The 20,974-nt window shown below is 37.6% G+C and overlaps 2 protein-coding genes across 3 annotated transcripts; one reads left to right on the top strand and one right to left on the bottom strand.

Moving 5' to 3' along the window:
• The first annotated feature begins 48 nt into the window (after window positions 1–48).
• Window positions 49–7,162, top strand: LOC147396522 (TPR repeat-containing protein ZIP4-like). 2 transcript variants are annotated; one of them, XM_086451235.1, is made up of 5 exons: window positions 49–1,392; window positions 4,671–4,860; window positions 5,352–5,384; window positions 5,645–6,265; window positions 6,367–7,158. In XM_086451235.1, exons 1-5 carry the CDS (start codon window positions 83–85, stop codon window positions 7,021–7,023), a joined length of 2,811 nt encoding a protein of 936 aa, XP_086307361.1. In that variant the 5' UTR covers window positions 49–82; the 3' UTR covers window positions 7,024–7,158. The 2 variants fall into 2 exon arrangements, with proteins under 2 accessions (XP_086307361.1, XP_086307362.1); XM_086451236.1 differs by lacking the exon at window positions 5,352–5,384 and having other exon boundaries at window positions 6,367–7,162.
• Window positions 7,163–7,383: 221 nt separating this feature from the next.
• On the bottom strand, window positions 7,384–18,550 carry LOC147396521 (FRIGIDA-like protein 3). The gene is made up of 4 exons (XM_086451237.1): window positions 18,417–18,550; window positions 8,551–9,613; window positions 8,157–8,329; window positions 7,384–7,992 (listed from the first exon to the last, which is right to left on the bottom strand). Exons 2-4 carry the CDS (start codon window positions 9,599–9,601, stop codon window positions 7,579–7,581), a joined length of 1,638 nt encoding a protein of 545 aa, XP_086307363.1. The 5' UTR covers window positions 9,602–9,613; window positions 18,417–18,550; the 3' UTR covers window positions 7,384–7,578.
• Between the last annotated feature and the right edge of the window lie 2,424 nt (window positions 18,551–20,974).

The following is a 20,974-nucleotide window of genomic DNA, read 5'->3' as shown; positions in this document are numbered from 1 at the left end:
CTCTTGTATGAAATGCCCATGCCCAACCGAGCTCCTTCTTACAAGTTTACCCGCCCAAAAAAAAAAAGTTTCCTCAGCAACAATGAGAATTTCAGAGGTGTCTCCAGAGCTTCGTCCAGGTCTCCATGAATCCCAAACTCAGTTACTCGAAGAAATCGAAGCTTTGATCAAAGAAACCGAACATCTCTCACCTCAAAAACCTTCATTAGATAAGGTCTGCTCCAATCTCCACAAGAATCTCTCTCGATTGAGCTCCTTTGTTCCATTATCGAACTCCGAAAAGCTTCAGATCTGGAAGCTAAGTTACCGTCTCTGGAACGCTTGTGTCGATCTCTCAAACGCAGATGGAATTCGATCATCTGGAGAAGAATCGAAGATTGATGAAGAACAGGCGAAGCTCCGTCAGATCTCAGCTGATCTTCTCTTTTTAGCTGGAGATGTTGCTGGAATTCCTTCTCCATCTTTCAAATCTGCTTCTTTCTTCTACAAAACCGGCTTGATCTGGCACGATTTGAAGAAATTCGATCTCGCGGCAAATTGTTTCGAGCGAGCAACCAATCTGATGTCCAAGATCGAGATAAGTGGAATCTCTGATGTTGGAGAACAAAGACTTCTATTGGATGTGAACATTGCGAGATCAAGAACTGCGTGGGAAGTTTCAGAGAGAAATATCGCGCTCACTTTACTTCATCGATCAAAAAACCTGTTATTTGGATCTTCGGAGAGCTATAGAATACTTGCGAATCAGTACTTGACGTTCGGAAAACTCGTTCTCTCACAAGACCAGTCATCCGCCATTAATGATGCTTTGAAGCTGATGAACGAAGCTTTAGATCTGAGCGAGAAGGGATTAAGAATCGTTAAGAGGACAGAAGAAACCCTAGGTTTGAAGACAGTGAGATCGAAGTCTCTTAGGTTCATGGCGGCAGCGCATTTGCAGAGCAAAGAGTTCGATAGCGTTCTTAGGTGCATTAAGGTCTTGAGAGAAGGTAGTGGGGACCAACACCCTTGCTTGCCTGTATTAGCAATGAAGGCGTGGTTGGGGATGGAGAGGTACAGTGAAGCCGAGAAAGAACTGAGGGGTATGGTTGTAAATGAGGGGATTCCCGAGGGTGTTTGGGTATCAGCAGTGGAGGCATATTTTCAAGCGGCAGGAGTGGCTGGAGCAGAGACAGCTAAAGGATTGTTTCTGGGACTGTTGGGGAGGTGCCATGTCAGCGCAGGAGCAGCTGTAAGGGTGGCCAACCGGGTGGTTGGCAGTGGTGGCGAGGGATCACGAGTGAGGGCGAAGGTGGTGGCTGAGTTGGTCTCGGACGAAAGGGTGGTGGCTCTTTTCTCGGGAGAGACTGCGGCGAAGGAGAGAACAGCAATGCATGCTGTCTTGTGGAACTGGTGAGTTTCTAGCCTACACCATTATGATTTAACCTCTGTGTTCAAAAGCGTGCACCAGCTTTTCGTGGGCTGATGATGAAGAATGATACTCAGGTTCAGTTAGTTATATTATAATTTTTCTTTCCACTTTTTTTGGAATTGTTTGGACCCAGACTTGAGAGGGATTGGGACGTTTGCCTCATTTTATAACAATCCATTGCGACTTCTTGTCTCTACTGTTGTCTTAAGATTAAGTCTTAGATGAATTATATAACTTAATTGTGAATGAAGGTGTCAACATAGCTAAGTTGGCAAGGCATGTAGAGTGTTGATCCTGTGGAGGTAAATTTTGGTTTATCCGACCTCCGCTACTGCTATCCAAGCTTGGATGTGGACTTGTGCGTCCATGCAAAGCCTCCAACGTTCAAATCAGACAAGAACTCAAGATAGAACTATACAGAGAGTATTCATGTGTTGGAATTCCGTACCTTGGATGGGTGGTCCCATGCCCTATTTATAGATTAAACCTTCCTTGATTTCTGTCTTTGGTCTTGGCCTTGATTCACGCGCCAGCTATATTTGCAACACTCCATGAGGTATCTTCTGTTTTGCTTTATGTTTTACGATTCTTGACGGATTGTTGAATTTAAATCTCTAGAATATTTGGCCTAGGATCTTGTCCCTTTTAACCCACTGACCCTCACTATCCGACCATCCTTGTGATGCCACATGTCTTCAGATTATAGGGTAGAATTCTTGCTTCCACAGATCCCACAACCTAGGTTCAAAACTTGTTGAAGCTACTTTCATGCTGGTTACTAACCCTCGCTTGCCTAACAAAAATAGAAGATCTTAGAAAAAAGAAATGAGAATAGTCACCAATTTGATAGTGTTGATTGATTGAGGGGAGGATCACTGAATCCTGGTAGGTGATCCCTGTGATCCATGAACATCAACTCTTCTAGTAATGGAAGGTGAATCTCACCTTAGGACAACGAGCCAAGCTTGTGCATCGATCCACAACTGCTAACTTGAAAGTTCACACTTATGCTTTCTATTTTTAATTTCACACATTACCTGAGTTGGTACTGCTAATTCCTACTCTTTAGTAATTATTATGCTGGAGATAAGGAAGGTACATCCATTTGTCACAATTGTTATTGTGGGAGTTGTAGAAATTCATGTGACTACACTCTAAATAAGTCAGTCAAATTGGAGCCACAACGCGTCAGGTTACCCAGAATGACAGAACCAAGATAGAAATCACTGTGCACTGTTACATTACGATGGTGCAAGCTGAGGAAATCCCAGAAAGGTGCGGCTATCTGATTAAGCAATTAAATGGTGGCAGAGGGTTTCTGTCCATCCGGGTGTTTGTGAACCTTCAATCTTCGATGATTCATAAAATCATATAGTTCACTCAGTTTAGGATAAATACCTGGTTCTCGGTCCCAAGAAAAAAGATTATCAATTATTTGATCCCATATCAAGACAAAACTCTTGAATAGTGAATTGGATGAAGAAGTATACATGACACAACTTGAAGGTTTTGGAGTCAAAGGCCAAGAACATCTTTTGTGTAGATTGAACAAATTGATAGTAAGTGCAACAAGCATCTACACTGTGGTACTTGAAATTTGATCAAATAGTCATCTCATTCGGATTTGTGCAAAATATTTTGGACCAATGTATTTATGTCAAAATCAATGAGAGCAAATTCACCATTTTAGTTCTTTATGTTAATGAGATCCTTCTAGCGAGTAGTGATCTCCATGTGCTGCATGAATCAATGAAGTTTCTTGCAAACCATTTTGACATGTAGGGTTCAGATGAAGCCCCTATTATTTGATTGGTATTGAAATCCTTTGGGATGGGTCTCGAGGTATATTGGGCTTGTCAAAAAGGGCTACATTGGTAAGATTATCAAAAGGTTTGGCATGCATAATTGTTCTTCCAGTATTGTGGCTATGATTTTAGGTGATAAGCTTAGAAAATGGCAGTGTTCTAGAAATCAAATTGAAGAGGATGCCATGGAGAATTCACCCTACGTATCGGCTGTGGGAAGTTTTATATGTTCCCAAGTTTGCACCCATTGAAATAGTGCTTTTGCCATAGTTGTACTTGGGAGAGATCATAGCAAGCTGGGACCAAAGCATTGAAAAGTGGCCAAGCCGCTGAAGGTTTTCTATGATAACTCTGTAATAGTCTCCTTCTATAGAAACAACAAGACTACAAATAATTCCAGGCATGTAGATGTTATAGATGTTGTTTTAAGGGAAAGGGTTAGGGAATATATATTATTTATCAAAGGCATCACTTCAAAACTTTTGACCTGCTAACCAAAGGGTTGATTCCCAAGTCATTTTCTGAGCATGTTGCTCATATGTATCTTGCAGGATGTACATGGTTAGTTCGAGTTGAGTCACGAGCATTTAGTTTGGCACTATTGCAGTATCATTCAGACAAGTCCACCAAAAAGTTAAATTCATTTCGGATCATGGAGAGTGATGGTACTGATGTTGTAACCAAGGACTGGTACTAGGTTGTCGGTGTAACATAGTTGCCTTGATTTGCTATTAGTAGTTTCACTTGTCTAGGTCTTGATGAGAGAATATTCAAGTCTTCTCTCAAACCAGAAATGCGTTTTTAAAAGGAGTGACCACCTGTCATGTTGTTTTAAAACTCCGTCGTCCAGAAGACTTGTTTTCCTTCAAAAGATTTTCAAAAAAAAATAGAAATAGAAAATAGACGTGTTGATTATTGTCAGACCAACTGGGAGAATGTTAAATGTGCTTCATAAAGTGATCATACCAATACCATAATCACCAAGGATTCAGTTTTCACCCCCATTTATTTGTTTTGGTTTGTAGTAGAGAGACAACTTCCTAATCCAAGGATAATATTTTGGGAAGATGCTCATTTCTCTCCTTCAGAAATGGAAACTATACCAAAGGGAAGTCCCAACTTTAGAAAGCTATGTGATAGCTGAGGGCCATGAATCTCAAAAAATACTTCGTCAATCCCAACTCTTACCTCATGCTAAAAAGCGTTCCGATCAAGCTTGGCAAAGAATAGAGTTGAAGATCGCACCGGCTAATTCATTTTTATAGGAAAAGTGATCTCCAATCCTCTTGTTCCTAACAGAATCAATGGTAGGTATGCAAATTATTCTATTGTTTATTATTGTCTTCTAAAATGACAATACAATTTGAATTGGTACGAATCCAACACTTATATTCTATCATGACTTCTAAATCTAACCAACCAAAATATTTTCTTATGCAATCTGTGATTTGCAGCGGAGCTGATCATTTTCGATTGAAAGATTATGAGACGGCTGCGGAGATGTTTGAGAAAGCAATGCTTTATGTCCCTCACGATGTGGAGAACAAGATTCTTAGATCTAAATGCTTTAGAGTTCTGTGCCTGTGCCACCTTGGCCTCTCCCAGCTTGATCGAGCTCAAGAATACATCAATGAGGCTGAAAAGGTATATTGTTTACATGTGTGTGGATCCTGTACTTCCCAAGTCGGCTTGCAAGGCAGATTGTTTTAGGCCCTCAGCAGCCCCATATGTTTGATGCACCCTTTGTAGACCTAGGAACCAAAACTCAGTCTGATCCGTAATTTTTAGTATATTATTCAGGTGTTTTCTGTCATGGGTTTTATGAATAGGTCCTTCTACCTATGATGAAAAAGATGCTCGAATCCAATTGTTTGAACTTTGAAATTATACATCACCAACCAGACTGACTTTTGGAGTGTAGGTCTACCAAGGTGTGGGCTTCAATGGGTTCTAAAGAGTGCATAAGTGCACCCGGCAGATAGGGAATCAGGGTTGCAACAGAACTTCTGGGAGTACTGGGTAGCAATATGGGGCTGGTCTCTAGATGGTGAAGATATCTTAGTGACTTGTTAACAATTGATCCAAATATCATACCACATCATGGATTCCTTATTTGATGCTTTTCCTTCCTGCAGCTTCATCCCAATATAGCTTGTGTTTTTCTTAAGGTATGTAAGTTATAATTCTCTCTAGTCTCTCTACTTAAGTATAATAAAGTCTCGAACAGTAATCAGATTTTACTCGTGGGTCTCACAGTTGCTACTTTGTTGCTGGTTGGAATTCACATTTGATTAGTTATAGATGGTAAACATGCCTTCAATAACATAAAACCAGTTCCATAGTGTACACATTAAGCTTTGCAAGTTTCTATTGGATTTCTAGTTCTAAACATATAATCAAACCTGAAAATATTTTTTGATTCATGCAGTTCAAGATCTTCCTACAAAAGAATGACGGAAATGGTGCCATTAATCAGATGCAATTGATGGCTTCTTGCTTTGATTTCACCCCAGATTTCCTCTCCCTTTCGGCTCACGAAGCCATAGCATCACAGGTTCTCCCTGTTGCCATAGCTTCTCTATCCAATCTCCTCAATTTCTACTCACCTGGAAAATCAATGCCAACACCGGAAGTTGTAGTGCTTCGCACCTTAGTCACACTACTCTCACAGGATACGGGTAATGATCCTGAAGTCCTTAAATTCACTAAACGGGCACAGACCCGTATGTTCGAGATCAGCCCTGAGCACTTCTTTGGTAAAGGGGAGGTTGGGAGACGTGAAAGAAATTGGTTTGCAGTAAATTCATGGAATATTGGGACAAGAACTGGTAGAGAGAGCAACTACGAATTATGTGCAGAATTCCTAGAATTGGCATCAGAATTTTATGGTGTCACAATCAGTGGCGAAGTAGAGGAAAATCAAAGTATGGTTTGCAAGTCATTGATCTTAAGTGTATCTGCAACGATTGCAATGGAAAAGCAAAGGAACACTGCATTGTCAGATCCCGATGTGAAACGGGCTCTTGAACTGCTTGGCAGAGCCGAGAAGGTATGGAACAATAGATTAGTATTTTTTTTTTCTTTTTTTTGCTAGTCAGATACAACTAACTTAATTATGCATACTGCAATGTAATGTATACGTACATGCAGATACTTAAGTTGGTCTCATCTGGGACACAACTCGAGGATGATACCATCGAACCCAGCTTCTTCTTCATACACACCTTCAACACTTACGACCTATGGGGAAGGCTTGCTGACCACGGACCCCAACAGCTCATCCTGATAAAGAACTTTGCATCTTCAAAGATGTGTACTCCTCAATGCCTCCTTCAGATTGGCCTCAGTGCTTCACAGGGTGCACGGTCCAACCTAGATGTTGCCAATTATGCCCTCAATAACTGCCTCTCTGCCCTCCTCACCTCCCCATCTCCTGAATACCAAACTGTTGCCCTTATTATTAGGAAACTAATTGGGCTCGCACATTTGAAGAAAGGAGATGGAGACAATGAGGTGTACAGTGTGTATAAGCAGGCATACAGGGTGATGGTAGGGTTGAAGGAAGGGGAGTATCCAGCAGAAGAGGGGAAATGGCTTGCCATCACTGCATGGAATCGTGCAGCACTGCCTGTGCGACTTGGGCAGATTGGGATTGCAAGAAAGTGGATGAGAATTGGGTTGGAGTTGGCTCAGCATGTTAGCGAGTTGGTAGACTACAAAAGGTGTATGGCGGAATTCCTTGCTGATTTTGAAAAGAAATTTGAGGGCCACAGTGATGGTGAAAGCAGCTCACAACTTGTCTTGTGATTTGTATTTCTTTGTACAGATACTTGAGAACAATGGTGATTTCACTTTTAAAGAGTGGAACATTACAAAAAGACAGCCATACCATTCAACCAATTATCTAGATCGTCAACTTGCCCATTGATTTCCTTCTATAAAAAATGATTCAACTCAAAAATTCATAATTAATTGGATGATCCAAAGCTAAGCACCCAACCCTTCAATATGAACCATCAAAATTGTTCGGACAAGTGCTATGTCAGGAGAAGAGTCTGTCATTTGACAGACCATATACATGCCCATGTCAATTCAATGGATGATCCTAAATCAATTTGGAACCCATAGTTTGACTAGATTGAAGGGGGTATGTAACAAAAAAGAAGCAGAAACTGTGCTATGTAGAATGAAACTTGGATAATATTTGCTTACCTACACACAATCAACACCACCTTTTTTTGTTTATTTTTAAATACCTCAAGTTTTGTTCATAAACTGCAACCACCCAAAAACAGCTGAGAAAGGGTTAAGACTGGAGAGTTAAAAACAGAGAATTACAATCACCTATTAACCTCTCTCTACCTAGAGAAGATAGGGAGCTTGGTACTGATAACCATTCCCAAAGTAACTGCCATGGGTGGGAGAGATACTGTAGGTCGCGGAACCCAGGAGTGGGGAAGCATGGTTGTTGGTTGGTCCAGGGTATGCGTACTGCCTGTCATACATGTATGGCGGGTACCTTTCGGGCCCTGCATTATAAAAGCTCTTGTCAGGGATGTTAGAGACGCGGGGTCCATAGCCCACGCCGTTGGCACGAGGCCTCTTGGGCTGAGGTTTTGCAGCTTCGGTCACTCTCTTCTTGTCAGCTTTGGCTTTCTCTAGCTGGAGCACCCGTTTTTGGATAGGTTCTACTGGGTACTGCTCCTCCAGCTTGTGATCTTCGATGCACTTGATCACAGCTTTAAATGCAGTCAACTCTCGTTCATTCACCTCATTCTGTGAAAAACACAAGGTTTTAGATTTAGATGATTTCAGTTACATGATGATGAGAATTAGAATTACAATTTTCTTGGTTTGACGGCAACCCTTTTAAACTATGAGAGCAAATCACTATTAAGTAATGCGTCAAAATATAATATCCTGGTAAACAAAAGGCGTACCTGTGCAGTGGGAGATGAATTTCCAGATTTGGCCGGTGAAGATGCCTTCTTTGCTTCCTTCAAGTACAATTTAAGTAAGGGTACAGGTGCAAATTGCTCCGTAAGATCAAAAGCACAAGCCAGGTTAACAGCGTCTATTTGTCTACCACTATTCACCAGTACCTCAATCACACCTGGGAAATCAAATCATTTGGTAGTCAGCAGAGGTAAAAGAACCACTGACACTGAAAACAAAAAACCATACCAATCTGTTTTTTCTTTCCTTTTGATATTTTCATATTCTACGTTGGCAAAGTGTGCATGTTGACATATGCACACTTTTTCAATTGACAGGTAACAGTTTAATAGATGAACATATGTAAAAATAAAAAATAAAGTATATAGAAAGACAAACCTGGCATTTTTCCTGATAACCCAAGTGATCGACAAAGATCGGCAGTTTGACGACGATGAGAAACAGTTGGTATTAGTTTGGATATCTCTTCTTCATCAAAGTATGAAGCAATCCCAAAAGTGGCTAGAAGCTGTAGGAAGGCATGAGCCTCCAAGGAGTTCCCAGTACTGGCATCAACATCAAGATCATCCAACTTTGGCTTCCATTCTTCAGCAATTTCCTTCGCCTGCTCCTTGATATCTTCCGAGATTACATCAGAAACAGAAGCCAGCCCCGGGTCTGCCAACAATTGGCCAAGACACTCCATCAACATGATACAGGTCCTGCGGAGACCCAAAAGGTTCGAATCCTTCTTCCCATCAAGTGATGGCATTTCCACACGGTAGAAATCTTCCAGAGAGTCCAAAACCAAGCGAGCTGGATCTGACGTGGCAGCTAATGCCGATGGAATCTCATCCCGAATGGCTGCAAGATTCTTACGATTGTCAGAGATGAATTTATGGAGCCCTTTCGAGTCCATGTCTTCACATAGTTTGGTCAACTCAGGACGAGGCTTGACCGCCATATTTCCATTTTTTTGAAGGATTTTCGTGTCTTCTGAATCAAATGAAGCAGCCTTGGTATCGGGAGGTTTCTCTTCCATAAGCTCATTGGCACCACTGTGGCCCTCAAGGTTCACAACGGAAGGCTCCATAGATGATGCCCTGCACTTCTTGAGAGCATCACCAATGGAAAACACGGCAGCATCTCTCTTCTCTTGGAGCCTCTCCAACGAGGCTTGTTCCTTGGCTATGACTGTGGCTTCCCGCTTCTCCAATATTTCTTGAGCCTTTGACACCTTGTTTACATATTCCTTTTCTTGGTCCTCCAACTCATCGAATCTTCTCTTTAAGGACCTCTCAAGTCCATGGAAATGTTCCTCAAGTTCTTTCCATTTCAGGTTAAGGGCTACCGCTCGGTGGTTCTCGAGCTCAGAAAATGCCTGCTGAAGCTGTTGTATCTTAGACGTTGCAGAGTCTATGAGAGTAGAAACTGATTGTGTATCAGCCATGGTAGTGAAGCCCTAAAAGAAAGTAAAGGTTCATCATCATTATTTCAAGCTGAACCACAATATTTAGAACAAGTCTTTACGTAACTCCATTCAAAAACCATTGACAGGAATGAGATTTATTACCAAAACATGACCCTAAAAAGCTGGTTAAAAACCAGCACAATCTGAGCTATCTTACCCAGATCAGTTAGTATACAGCTGAACATAATAAGTTGAAGAGAAAGATGAAAGAAGAGTTTGCTTTAACTAAGGTAAAAGTGGCTTATAAAGATGCCCACAAGGGCTAGTGGTCAGTAGGTCAACATAAAAACTATTCATAAAAACAAAACAAAAAAGAAAAAATATTGAATTTCCCATTTTGTTAAAATCAATCCCTAGTGTAAGAGCCGTCAAAGAGTGACTATGTGCATCCTCCCAAATCTGGGAAATTCCATTGGTTAGAAAAATATTTTTCAACTGTTCTTCCAACTCACATGTAGCCAGAGCATGTAATTGAATATTCAAATCCATATGATCCTATGGAGAAGACTTGCTTAGCCAAGCATGGGCAACTAAAAAAAGAAAAAGCTAAGACATAATTTAATCACCCATCCCATCAGGCTTGCTGCAAAAATGGATCCTCTCAAAGAGATACTTGAGAAAGTGGTAGTTTCCAGGAGGGTAGCTAGTTGGCAAATGTGACTAGAAGAGTTTGACATCATGCAAAAGGCCATCGAAGGTCAAGCTATTGCAGACTGCAAGTCATCCATTGGCATCGTATGAGCCCTTCAGGTCAGATTTCCCAGATTAAGAGATATTCTATGCAGACATTGAGTACCAACATTCGGACTCAATAATGTATTTTGATGGAGCCTTGAATGAGAAAGGGAATGGTTTTTTTTTTTTTTTTTTGTACAACACGACCCAAGAAAGCCTCGTCACTGGTATCTATGCAATTATTCATGTTGAGACCATGTCATATTTTTTCTCTCTTCTTTCAAAGCAAAGAGTGAAGAAAAAAGAAAGAAAGATTAAAAGGAAATGATAGACCACTTGTTTCTTTCATTATTGGGAGTTGTAATTCAGATCTGGAGAAGATAAGAAGAGAGAAAATAGATAAGAGATTAGGGAGAATAAGATGTGAGATTAGGGTTAATCAACCCCTTTCTCAATATTTATATATTAATTTCACATGATTACAAAATACTCCCCATACAACTAAACATTTAGTTAGAACTCCTTTAACAAAAACATAATATAAAACTCATTTATTTCTACACTCCCCCTCAAATGGGGCATAGATATCAATCTTGCCCAAGTTACTAAGAACTCCATCCAATTTCTTTTCGGAATCCCTTTGATCATCACATCTGCCAATTGATCTTCTAACTTCACATAAGGAAGACATATAGCTTAAAACTTCACTTTCTCTCTAATAAAATGTTTACCAATCTAAAGGCGCTTTGTACAGTCGTGTTGAATCAGATTAAGAGTTACATTAATAGATGTTTTGTTATCACAGTAGTCTCACAAGTTCTGCCACAACATTACCAAGTTCACCTAACAAAATTCAAAGCAAAAGTTTCTTTGCAATACCCCGAGCCCTAGCACAATATACTGCCTCAGCATTGGATAAAGAAACCATGGTTTGTTTCTTACTTTTCCAAGCAACAAAATTACCTCCAACAAAGGTGCAATGCATAGAAGTAGATCGACGATCTTCTTTAGCCCTAGCCCAATCTGCATCTGTGAATACTTCTATTCTAAGATGACCATGATTAATATACAAAATTCTCTTTCCAGGAAAAGCATTTAGATACTTGAGAAATCTTTTCGCTACTTTTAGATGAGAAATCCTTGGGACATGCATGCTATTGACTAATAGCATTAACCACGTAAGTTATGCATGGTCTAGTCAAATCCAAGTAAAGGAGACATCCTACCAATTTCTAAAATTGCCAACATTTGTTAATAGTTCTCCTTCTGTGTCATCAATCTTCTTATTGGGATCCATTGGAGTACCTGCAAGTTTGGCATCAAGATTCCCAATATCACAAAGTAAGTCCAACACATACTTATGTTGGGAAATAAATATAACTTTCTTGGATCGAGCTATTTCAATGCCCAAAAAGTATCTTAGAACTCCTAAGTCCTTAATTTTAAATTCAAGAACTAAAATTTCTTCAATCTCTATATCCATGTGGATAGTTTCTTGTAACCACAATATCATCAACATATACGATGAAAACTTTCCCTTTAACAAAAAGAGTGTGACCCACATAATTCTAAGTGTACCACACTTGCTTCACTATTTTACTGAATCTATAGATCAAGCCCAGGGAGATTGTTTCAACTCATAGATAAATTTTCAACTGACGTTTTATGTAGTCTGAAAACCTAGGAGAGGACTCATGTACACTAATTCTTTTAGTTTCCCATTTAGGAAAGCATTCTTTGCATATAACTGATGTAAAGGCCAGCTATGGATAACACCCTAGCGTTCATCTTGGCTACAGGTGCAAACATTTATGTATAATCAATATCTTGGGTCTAAGTACACTCCTTTTCTATGAGTCTTGGCTTATATTTTTCCATTACGTTAGCTTTAAAGTAAACACCTACTTGCAGCTTCATGATTTTGTCCCTTTTGGCAAAGCTACAATTTCCCAAATATTATTCTTTAATAAAGCATGAATTTTTTTTTGTATTGTTTTTTTTTTTTGTTTTCCCATTCAAGAGTTTTCAAGGCTTTTGTAACACCATAAGTATAAGGAAAAAAAGAAATAGATGACATAAAAGCACTATACATAGGAGATAACAAAGAATAGGAGATGTGATTAGAAATAGGGTTCATCGTACAAAAGCATGCTCTCTTATGTAAGGCAATAGGAATATCAAAATTAGAAGAACTAACAATAGCAACAGAGAAACTATTACTTGATGGTGGGGAATCCAATTAGTTGGTATGATTAGCAATAGTCTCTTGTTGGATTATTGATAAAAAAAAAAAACAGTTTGTTGTTGGATTGTCTTATGACGACGAGAATAAACTTGTAATTATTTTCCTTTGTCCATTGACAAAAGCACGGATGATGAAGGACTATATATATATATTAGTCGATAGAGGAGCTACAACTGACATAGAAAGTAAAGAATTATGATTTGACAATCTTCCATGCTCATCATCTCCCTTGAAGAGAGGCAGTCGAAGGAAAGAACAGAGTAGACTAAAGAATGTGACATCCCATATGACATTGTTTTCCAGTGGATGGATCTAAACACCTGTATCCTTTCTGAGTCGAGTATCCTAAGAAAACCCCTCAAATAAACTTAGAGTCTAACTTGTTATGATTTGGACCAAGAATATGGATGAAATAGAGAAAACCAAAAACACGAAGAAACAAATGAAATGGAGAATGACAGAGAACTAAAAGTTGAAGAGGTGACTGAAAAGTGATGACTTGGGATGTCATACGATTGATAAGGTACTTAGTCATAAGCAGACATCACCTCAAAACTTCTTCAAAACAAACATAATAGTTGAAAAAGAGACTGAAAAGTGATGACCTGGGATGTCATATGATTGATAAGGTACTTAATAGTAAACAAGCATCACCCCAAAACTTCTTCGAAACAAACATGGACAATTGCATCCCTCGAACAATATCCAGAAGAGGGTGGTTCTTCCTCTTTGTTATACCATTTTGTTCTGATGTGTATGCACATGAACTTTGATAAACAATCTCATGCTCTACAAGGTACTACTTCAATTCGCCTTCAAAGGACTTGTGAACTAAGTTTGAATCATTTTGTGAAATAGTTGTCTCTACCTCGAAACTTCATCTCTGGCGTGGATCAAGTAGGTCCAAGTGTATTTATTGTATTCATCCACGAAAGAAATAAAGTATTTGTATCCCCATCAACTATAACAAGAGATGGTCCTCACAAATCAATGCGTACAATTGTAAAAGTAGAGCTTTTATTACTTAGATAAAAAGTAGTCCTGTAATGCATGGCTAACTAACAAACTTTACATTGAAGACTAGAGACAAACACTGACTTAAACAATGAAAGAAATAGACCTTCTAAAGTCTGGAAAGATAAATAATCGAGGCGAACATGCCACAAAAAATTGAATGGTAAAACTGACTAGGACAACTACTTTGGCTAATTGATTGAAGAGTTGTTGAATGTGTTAAAGGAAAATCCAGAACATAGAGATCATTCTTCTACCACTACCAATCATTCTCCCTGAAGACAAGTCCTAAAAAAAATATCATCACGTAAGAACGTAACTGAACTGCTCTCAGAAAGAATGTTATTGGACATGCATGGAACACATATGATAAAGGCAAAGAACCATCAATTTTGATGTCTCCTTTGCCTGAGACATTGTTAAGAAAACTATTTGTTATTTTTACCTAGTTTTTACTAGATGATAACAGATATATAATTTCACAACCAATATATTTATTTAACCCCGAGGAGTTGGCTCAATGGCAATTTCGAACCGATAAGTGGTGAAAGTCTGTAGGTTGTGAGTTCAATACCCACAATGAGCATAATTCCCCAAGGCCACCTGCTAGGGCGCACCTTCACTTACTCGATGTGTGAGATGTGCAGGCATTGCGTGCTTCAAAACCCCTTGGACAAGACCACGGTCTATGGACTAGGCAATACGAGCTCAATCTGTTGTGCATAGGGATACCCGGTTATCAAAAAAAAAAAAGGAATTAAACAAGAAAGACATACTAGTCATGTGATCAGAGGCTCCGAAGATCAATGATCCAATATGGAGAAGAGGAAAAAAAACTATCAATGTGTGCAAAGGTATGTATACCTAACTAGGCGAATGAAGAGGAACTCATTGGTCCATCAAGCCTTGTAAGGAGGTTTCTCAGATGCTCTATTTCCTCTCAAGGTGTGGATAGCTCAGTAGAAAGATTAGAAACAGTGGAACAGGACGGCGGCTGGTCTTTGACGACAACTTGAGCATTAGGCTTGAGGTGAGGCTACTACGATATTCTCTTATTGAACTCACCAGGTTTGCAATCAAATCCCAACATGTTTCCCTGGTGTGTTGGGTTCTATCATAATGATCACAACGAAGATTATTCTTATCATTACCTCATGTTTCACTTCGTTTAGCTATTCCTGTGCACGACAGACCATTGACTTTCTTGCTCTATACAAGAGAATACACATCCTCGATAGGTGAAATGGAATTACAACCCAATATATGAACTTGAACAACTCATAAGTTTGATGCAAGCCAGCCAAAAATTGGAAAACTCTTTCTAGTCGATTACTTGAAAAAAATCCCCAACATCCTCATCATTCTTCCATTTAATCGCCTGACAATAATCCAATTCTTCCCATAAGGCTTGAAAAGTAGAGTACTATGTGGCTAAGCTTTTCTCCTCCTGTCAAAAATTAGTCACCTCCTAGTGAAGTTGATAAACATGAACTACATTTTTCTTTTCAAAATATGTTATGGTGACCTATTTCCCAAACTTGATGTGCTCTATCCAAGAACAAATAGTCCTACTGAGTTGGTGTTCCATGAAATTCAATAGCCATGACATCACCACCAAATTATCTTATTCCCAACAATCATACATAGAATTGGCCTCCTCGGATTTCGCAATACAACTAGTAAAATACCCTAATTTCCCTCATTTACCAATATACATCTTAACATACCACATTCACTTTAACAACTTGGTATCATTAAATTTTAATGTTGTAATCTGAACTCCAAGGTTATCTCCATAATGGAAAATTGGCACCAATGTGCTAGAGATGATTTTGATCAACAAAACAGAGCCAAAATATCAAAAAAATGGGAAAAACTATAATAATAGAGGGGGTTTTTGTCGTCGAAATGTCAATATTTCTCTGAATCAAGTGAAACCACTTTTAGTGTGTAGAGAAATTGAGAATGACCAAATCCATCAATAAAAATAGCTCGAAAAAGGTCCAGAAGACCAAATGGGCCAATCTTTCAAACTAAATTTTTTTGATTTTTTCTGAAACCATATAAAAACCCTTCAAATACTAAAAAAAAATTCTACAAAAACTTACTAAATCTTCTATAAATCAAGGTGACTCCATCATGCTAACGTCAGCAGTTGATGTCGTACGACTGACGTTATCAACCACAGAAAATCTCAGCCAAACATTTTTCTCCTATTGTGTTTCAAAAAATCAATGCTCTAACGCCAAGTTGTAGTTCAAATCTGGAGAGGATGAGAAAAGAAAGAGAGAAGAGACTAGGAAGAAAAATATGTGAGATTAGGTTAATCAGGCCCTCTCACTATTTATATATAAACTTTTCACCATTACAAGATACTCCCCAACAACAAAGATTTAGTTAGAGCTCCTCTAATATAAACCTAATATAAAATTTATTCAGAACTCATCCTCATACAAGTTATCGAACTCACTAAAAACAAGCTTAACCTATGGCAACAACAAAAATTTAAAGACAGGCTTACCCAGTGGCAGTACCTAAACTTTTGAAGGTGCCAACTAACTTATTTTGTAATTCAGTGGATGTTGACACCATAAATAGACCTAGGTTCAAAACCCACACTCACTTGAGTTATTGATCTCATTAAAAAAAAGGCTTACCTGATAGTAATACCAAAAAATTTTAAAAGTACCAAGTCTTAATGTGTTGATATCATAGACCTTGGTTTAAGACCCACCGTCACCAAAGTTACTGCTCTCATTAAAAAAAAGGCTCACCCGGAGGCAAAGCAAATTTTTTTGCAAATTTGAGGTCAAGGGTTCAAGTCCAACTTATCAATAAAAATTAAAAATTAAAAATTAAAAATTAAAAACTAAAAATGGAGAAAGTATAGTTCTAGGATTGGAGTAGTGAGGAAAGAATTTCCCTCACTAACATCACTTTTTGTAACTACTTGAATAGGTTGATCTTTTACCTGTTCTAATATTATTATTTTCATTAAAAAAAAAGGAAGGTTGAACAATGATGACCAAGTCAATTCAGTGACTGACTCAATTCACATTAATGACTAACGCACATGATTGAAGTCTCAAACTCAAAATCTGGAGCATCCGACCTTGAGACCATTCAAACATTATCACCCACTTCAAAGCAAGAAAAAGAGGCAAGCTGCGAGTCAAGTTTGAGTCAGGTCAAGGCAAGCTGTCGGTGAATAAGAATTCTTTGATTCAGTACAAAGAAAGCCCGGGTAAGAATGAACCAAGATGAGTCAAGTTGACAACGCCGACACTAAGTCATATAGTTTTTCTATCCCAAAACTAAATGATCACTAGTCGACTCAGGTGATCCCACTTCAGATTGTTCGATACTTGAAACCATGATGATGCATAATCCTCAAAGATCAAAAGAGAATATGTTGGAGGTATCTTGTGCTTAAAAAGACCAAAGTCCAATGGAAATAAATTGTGAAAATGGATGTACCACCAATGCATTATATATAGAGAAAATCGATGCAGGACCCACCATTAAACAAGGAACAATAATAGTAGATGCTTGCATCTAACATAAAACTAACAGAAATACAATTGGCTAAAACCTCAAGGAGGTCTGTTACACAATTAAAAAAATTTCCATCACAATTAAATCCCTTTTCATGTCATAGATATTTTTTGATCAAAATAATTGAGAATAACATAAAAAATGCACCCATAATATTTATTTATTTTTGTTTGATAAGAAAAAGATTTTATTAAAGAGTCAAACAGGAAGCAAGGTGATCGAGAAGGCCAACCCAAATACAAAGGAAGGAACAACAGCCCACACAAAGAAAACTACAATACTACAACTTACAAATCCTATCCCATCTTAAAAAGAAAATTTTCAAAGAAGACCCCCAAAACACCTTAAAAGCTTTACCCCAAAAGAAACAGAAAAACAATAACTGAAAGAATTATATCTTGGATAGGAAGCCCTTTCCCTTCAAAGATGCGCCTATTTCCTCTCCTTCCAAATGCCCCAGCAAATTGTACCCAAAATATTTAATGGAGTATGAGTTGGAAGTCAAGAAAACAAAAAAAAGGTAAAAGACAGACATGAGTGAAGTGATCATTTTCTAATATCGGTTGTTTGCAATCCCAGATTACTAAATGGTAAATGACAACAGATTAACCCAATCCCAACCTCAGCGCATCCATACAACTTGGGCCGTTAGCAACCTAAACTTGAAGTGATCATTTTCTAATATCGGTTGTTTGCAATCCCAGATTACTAAATGGTAAATGACAACAGATTAACCCAATCCCAACCTCAGAGCATCCATGCAACTTGGGCCGTTAGCAACCCAAACTAGAATAAAATTGTATATATGTGACATCTATTTGACAAAATCAGATCTCACTCTTATCAATTACCTAAACAAGGAAACCAAAAGCAAAATAACAAATCCCATCACACCCACAAAACCTTTAGGCCTACAAACTTCAAAATCTGCTAAAAAACTATCTAAAATTATCAAACCTAAAAACCTAATAAAATCAAGATATATATTACCAATTTGTTCAATTACAGGGTACTCAAATGCTATCCATGATCTATTAACAGATAAATCAAACAAATCAACAAAACCCATCACCCTGAAAGTTCAGAATCTCTAAATAATCGATCTTACAGAAATCAAATCCAACAAAAGGTAGGACAACCCGAAAACCCCATTTTACTCAGACCTACTTTTGATGCCCTAGACCTTGTCTGTAACTCAAATTCATTTGAAAGATTAAAAAAACTAGAATTAAAAGGTAGTCAGAGAAATTAAGAAAGCAAAAGAAAATTGAAGAAGGATACAGAGAGAGAGGGAGAGAGACTTACAGTATATTAAGGAGTCGGGGGATGGCGGCAAGTCGAGCAAAAACAATGGCTGCAAAGAGAGGGAGTGTCTCAACCACCCGACAACAACATCAAAGCTGAAAAGAAGGGAAAATAGATTGGGGATCAGACTTTATACGTAGTTCTCCTTCTCGAGTCCATTGTTTTAAATCAGTCTCGTCTCGTTTCGTACTCGCAGTGCGAGTCAACTCGGTTAACTATTACTTCAAATAATTATAATTTTCTTTTATAGAATAAGAATAAGAATATAATAATAAGATGCTCAATCTCAAGATCATATTTCTATTTAAATAATAAATGTATAAATTATTATAAAAATAAATTAATTTTATTAAAAAATAGAAAACTGGGTTGATTCAGTGAGTTTTATTAACTTGATCGATTTTAAAATATCGGACGAGTCAATGTGAAGATGTTTCACATAATCACATGGAATATATCACTCATTCAAGAACATTAACCAATTTTAAAATTGTTAAAACAATGTGAAGATGTTTCTCACTCGTTAAAGAATGATACCAAAATGACTTGCGAGCGGTATTGGTTTTAGATGCTTTCAAAGGAGAACTTGTATTGCCACACCAATTTTTACTAAGAGCAACTGAAGATTTGTACTAAATTCTTCTCTAATATCAAATGAATTGAGATGTTTCTAGTAAAAGTTGGTGTGGAAATAGAACATCTCTACCATGCTTGAGTGTTGACATTTAACATTAGGTTAATGAATTGGGATTGAGAATCTTTACAACATCTTAGTTAGATTATTTAAATACAATTATTTTAATATGTTCATTTGATTATTTCGTATTTGATATTATTCGAAATAAAACCTACATATTTTTACATTGCTTTGGGGTGATTAATCTAGATACTTAAGACTACTATTTATAAATGTAAAAAAAAACAAAAAAAATTGTTGGGTAATTCAATTTACTCATACTAGTATGATTTATAGATACCGACATTTGGGAAATTTTGAGAGCGTCTGCTTTAAGATGAGCAGATTAATGAGGAGGTAAAGCTTCCAAAAAAAAGAATTGACTACTATTTTACATTGGGTGATTAGAGATGGTTAGATTTAATAACTTTTTGAGATATTTGTCTTTGTTTATATTTTCACATAGTATATATATGGTCATGTTCGACACCCAACTATTTACCCTACGTGTTTTGTCCTACATGGGTTAGAAGTTTTGAAATGCAATGATTGTTTGTGATGATGATCTCCATAGTGAGGAGATCGTTCCTCACTAAAAATCAGCCCATTCTGAAACTTCTAACCCCATCAAAAGTGATTTTCAAAAAACTGGACAATTCACGATTCTTCAACTTGTAAACATAGAACAAGAAGTTTTTGAATGGGCTAATTTTTTATGAGGATGATCTCTCACCATAGAGATCATCATCACCAAAAATAAGCTCATTCCAAAACTTCTAACTCATGTAGGACAAAACATGTAAGGAAAATAGCAGGGTACCACGGAAATACCCTAGATTTTTACACGTATCTCAAGAAAATTCATAAGTTAATCAAATGAAATTTTTTCTTGAAGCTGGAATTTGACAAAATCGATTACACCATTAGATCCACAATGAAAAATTAACTAAAATAGACTGTAAGTTTGCGAAAGTCGGAGCATAGGACATTTAAGTTCTTAATATAAACTGTCAAATGACCGTTACGTCCTTATAACGCTATAAATATTAAAACCTAGGAAATTTATAGACTTTTATTCACATGCACTTTGATTCTCTACAAATTAAAAACCCTAGCCTCCTTCCACTTTCCAACTTGATTTGCGATCGTTTAGAGAATTCATTAGGGTTTGTCATAGGAAAAGAGATCATTTGTCTCGTCAAGAACTTTGAGGAGAATCGTGAAGTTAAGTTTTATGATCACTCCGAAGAGGAAGATCTTAGGACTCAACTCAGAATTTATGCACCCTTCACGGATTCTTAGTGTCAAAACAAGTAAGAAATTTCTAAACCTCTAACAATTTTAGATTTCATGCATCATATCAATCCAAACCTTAACTATGTTGTTAAAAACTAAAAAAAATCCATTACTTTTGAAAAACTCATAATCGATCTTGTTGTGCGATAATTTCGGGACAAAAATCAAATTTTAAAGATTTAACTTTTTCTACTTTATCAATGAAAAATCGAATTTCAAGTCCAAGATCGCAACTCCAATAAACCTATGTTCTACAGAAGTTTTTGTTAGTGCCACCAATAGAAGAAAAAAAATTACAAAAAAATATTTTTGAATTTCGACCAAATTTTGTCATTTTCTTCCAAATGACTCTATAAGATGATCCCCAATGCTTAAAATTGTTTAAAGCCTCATTTTCAACTTGTTCAAGACTTTTTTAAAAATGATTTAAAACTTCGAAAAACTTCAAAAATGAACTTATAAACGATTTAAATTCGAAGGGATGGCACTGTAGGTGTGATACTCTATGAAAGAGTATAAACTCTCATTATGTGTGTGTGTGTGTGTGTGTGTGTGTGTGTGTGTTGGCGAGTGGGTATACAGGGTT

Source organism: Akebia trifoliata, chromosome 8 (genome assembly GCF_017979445.1).
Source record: "Akebia trifoliata isolate Shusen 1 chromosome 8, ASM1797944v1, whole genome shotgun sequence".
NCBI lineage: Eukaryota > Viridiplantae > Streptophyta > Magnoliopsida > Ranunculales > Lardizabalaceae > Akebia > Akebia trifoliata.
The sequence above is the reverse complement of the archived record's forward strand: the minus strand, read 5'-3'. Positions and strand labels throughout refer to the sequence as shown.

Excerpts from the sequence above, each read along its gene's own strand:
- LOC147396522 (XM_086451235.1), top strand. The coding sequence starts at position 83 with ATGAGAATTTCAGAGGTGTCTCCAGAGCTTCGTCCAGGTCTCCATGAA. Across the intron at positions 1,393-4,670 it reads CATGCTGTCTTGTGGAACTG|CGGAGCTGATCATTTTCGAT; the intron begins GTGAGTTTCTAG and ends TGTGATTTGCAG. Across the intron at positions 6,266-6,366 it reads TGCTTGGCAGAGCCGAGAAG|ATACTTAAGTTGGTCTCATC; the intron begins GTATGGAACAAT and ends ACGTACATGCAG.
- LOC147396521 (XM_086451237.1), bottom strand. The coding sequence starts at position 9,601 with ATGGCTGATACACAATCAGTTTCTACTCTCATAGACTCTGCAACGTCT. Across the intron at positions 8,330-8,550 it reads GTTATCAGGAAAAATGCCAG|GTGTGATTGAGGTACTGGTG; the intron begins GTTTGTCTTTCT and ends TTGATTTCCCAG. Across the intron at positions 7,993-8,156 it reads ATTCATCTCCCACTGCACAG|AATGAGGTGAATGAACGAGA; the intron begins GTACGCCTTTTG and ends TGTTTTTCACAG.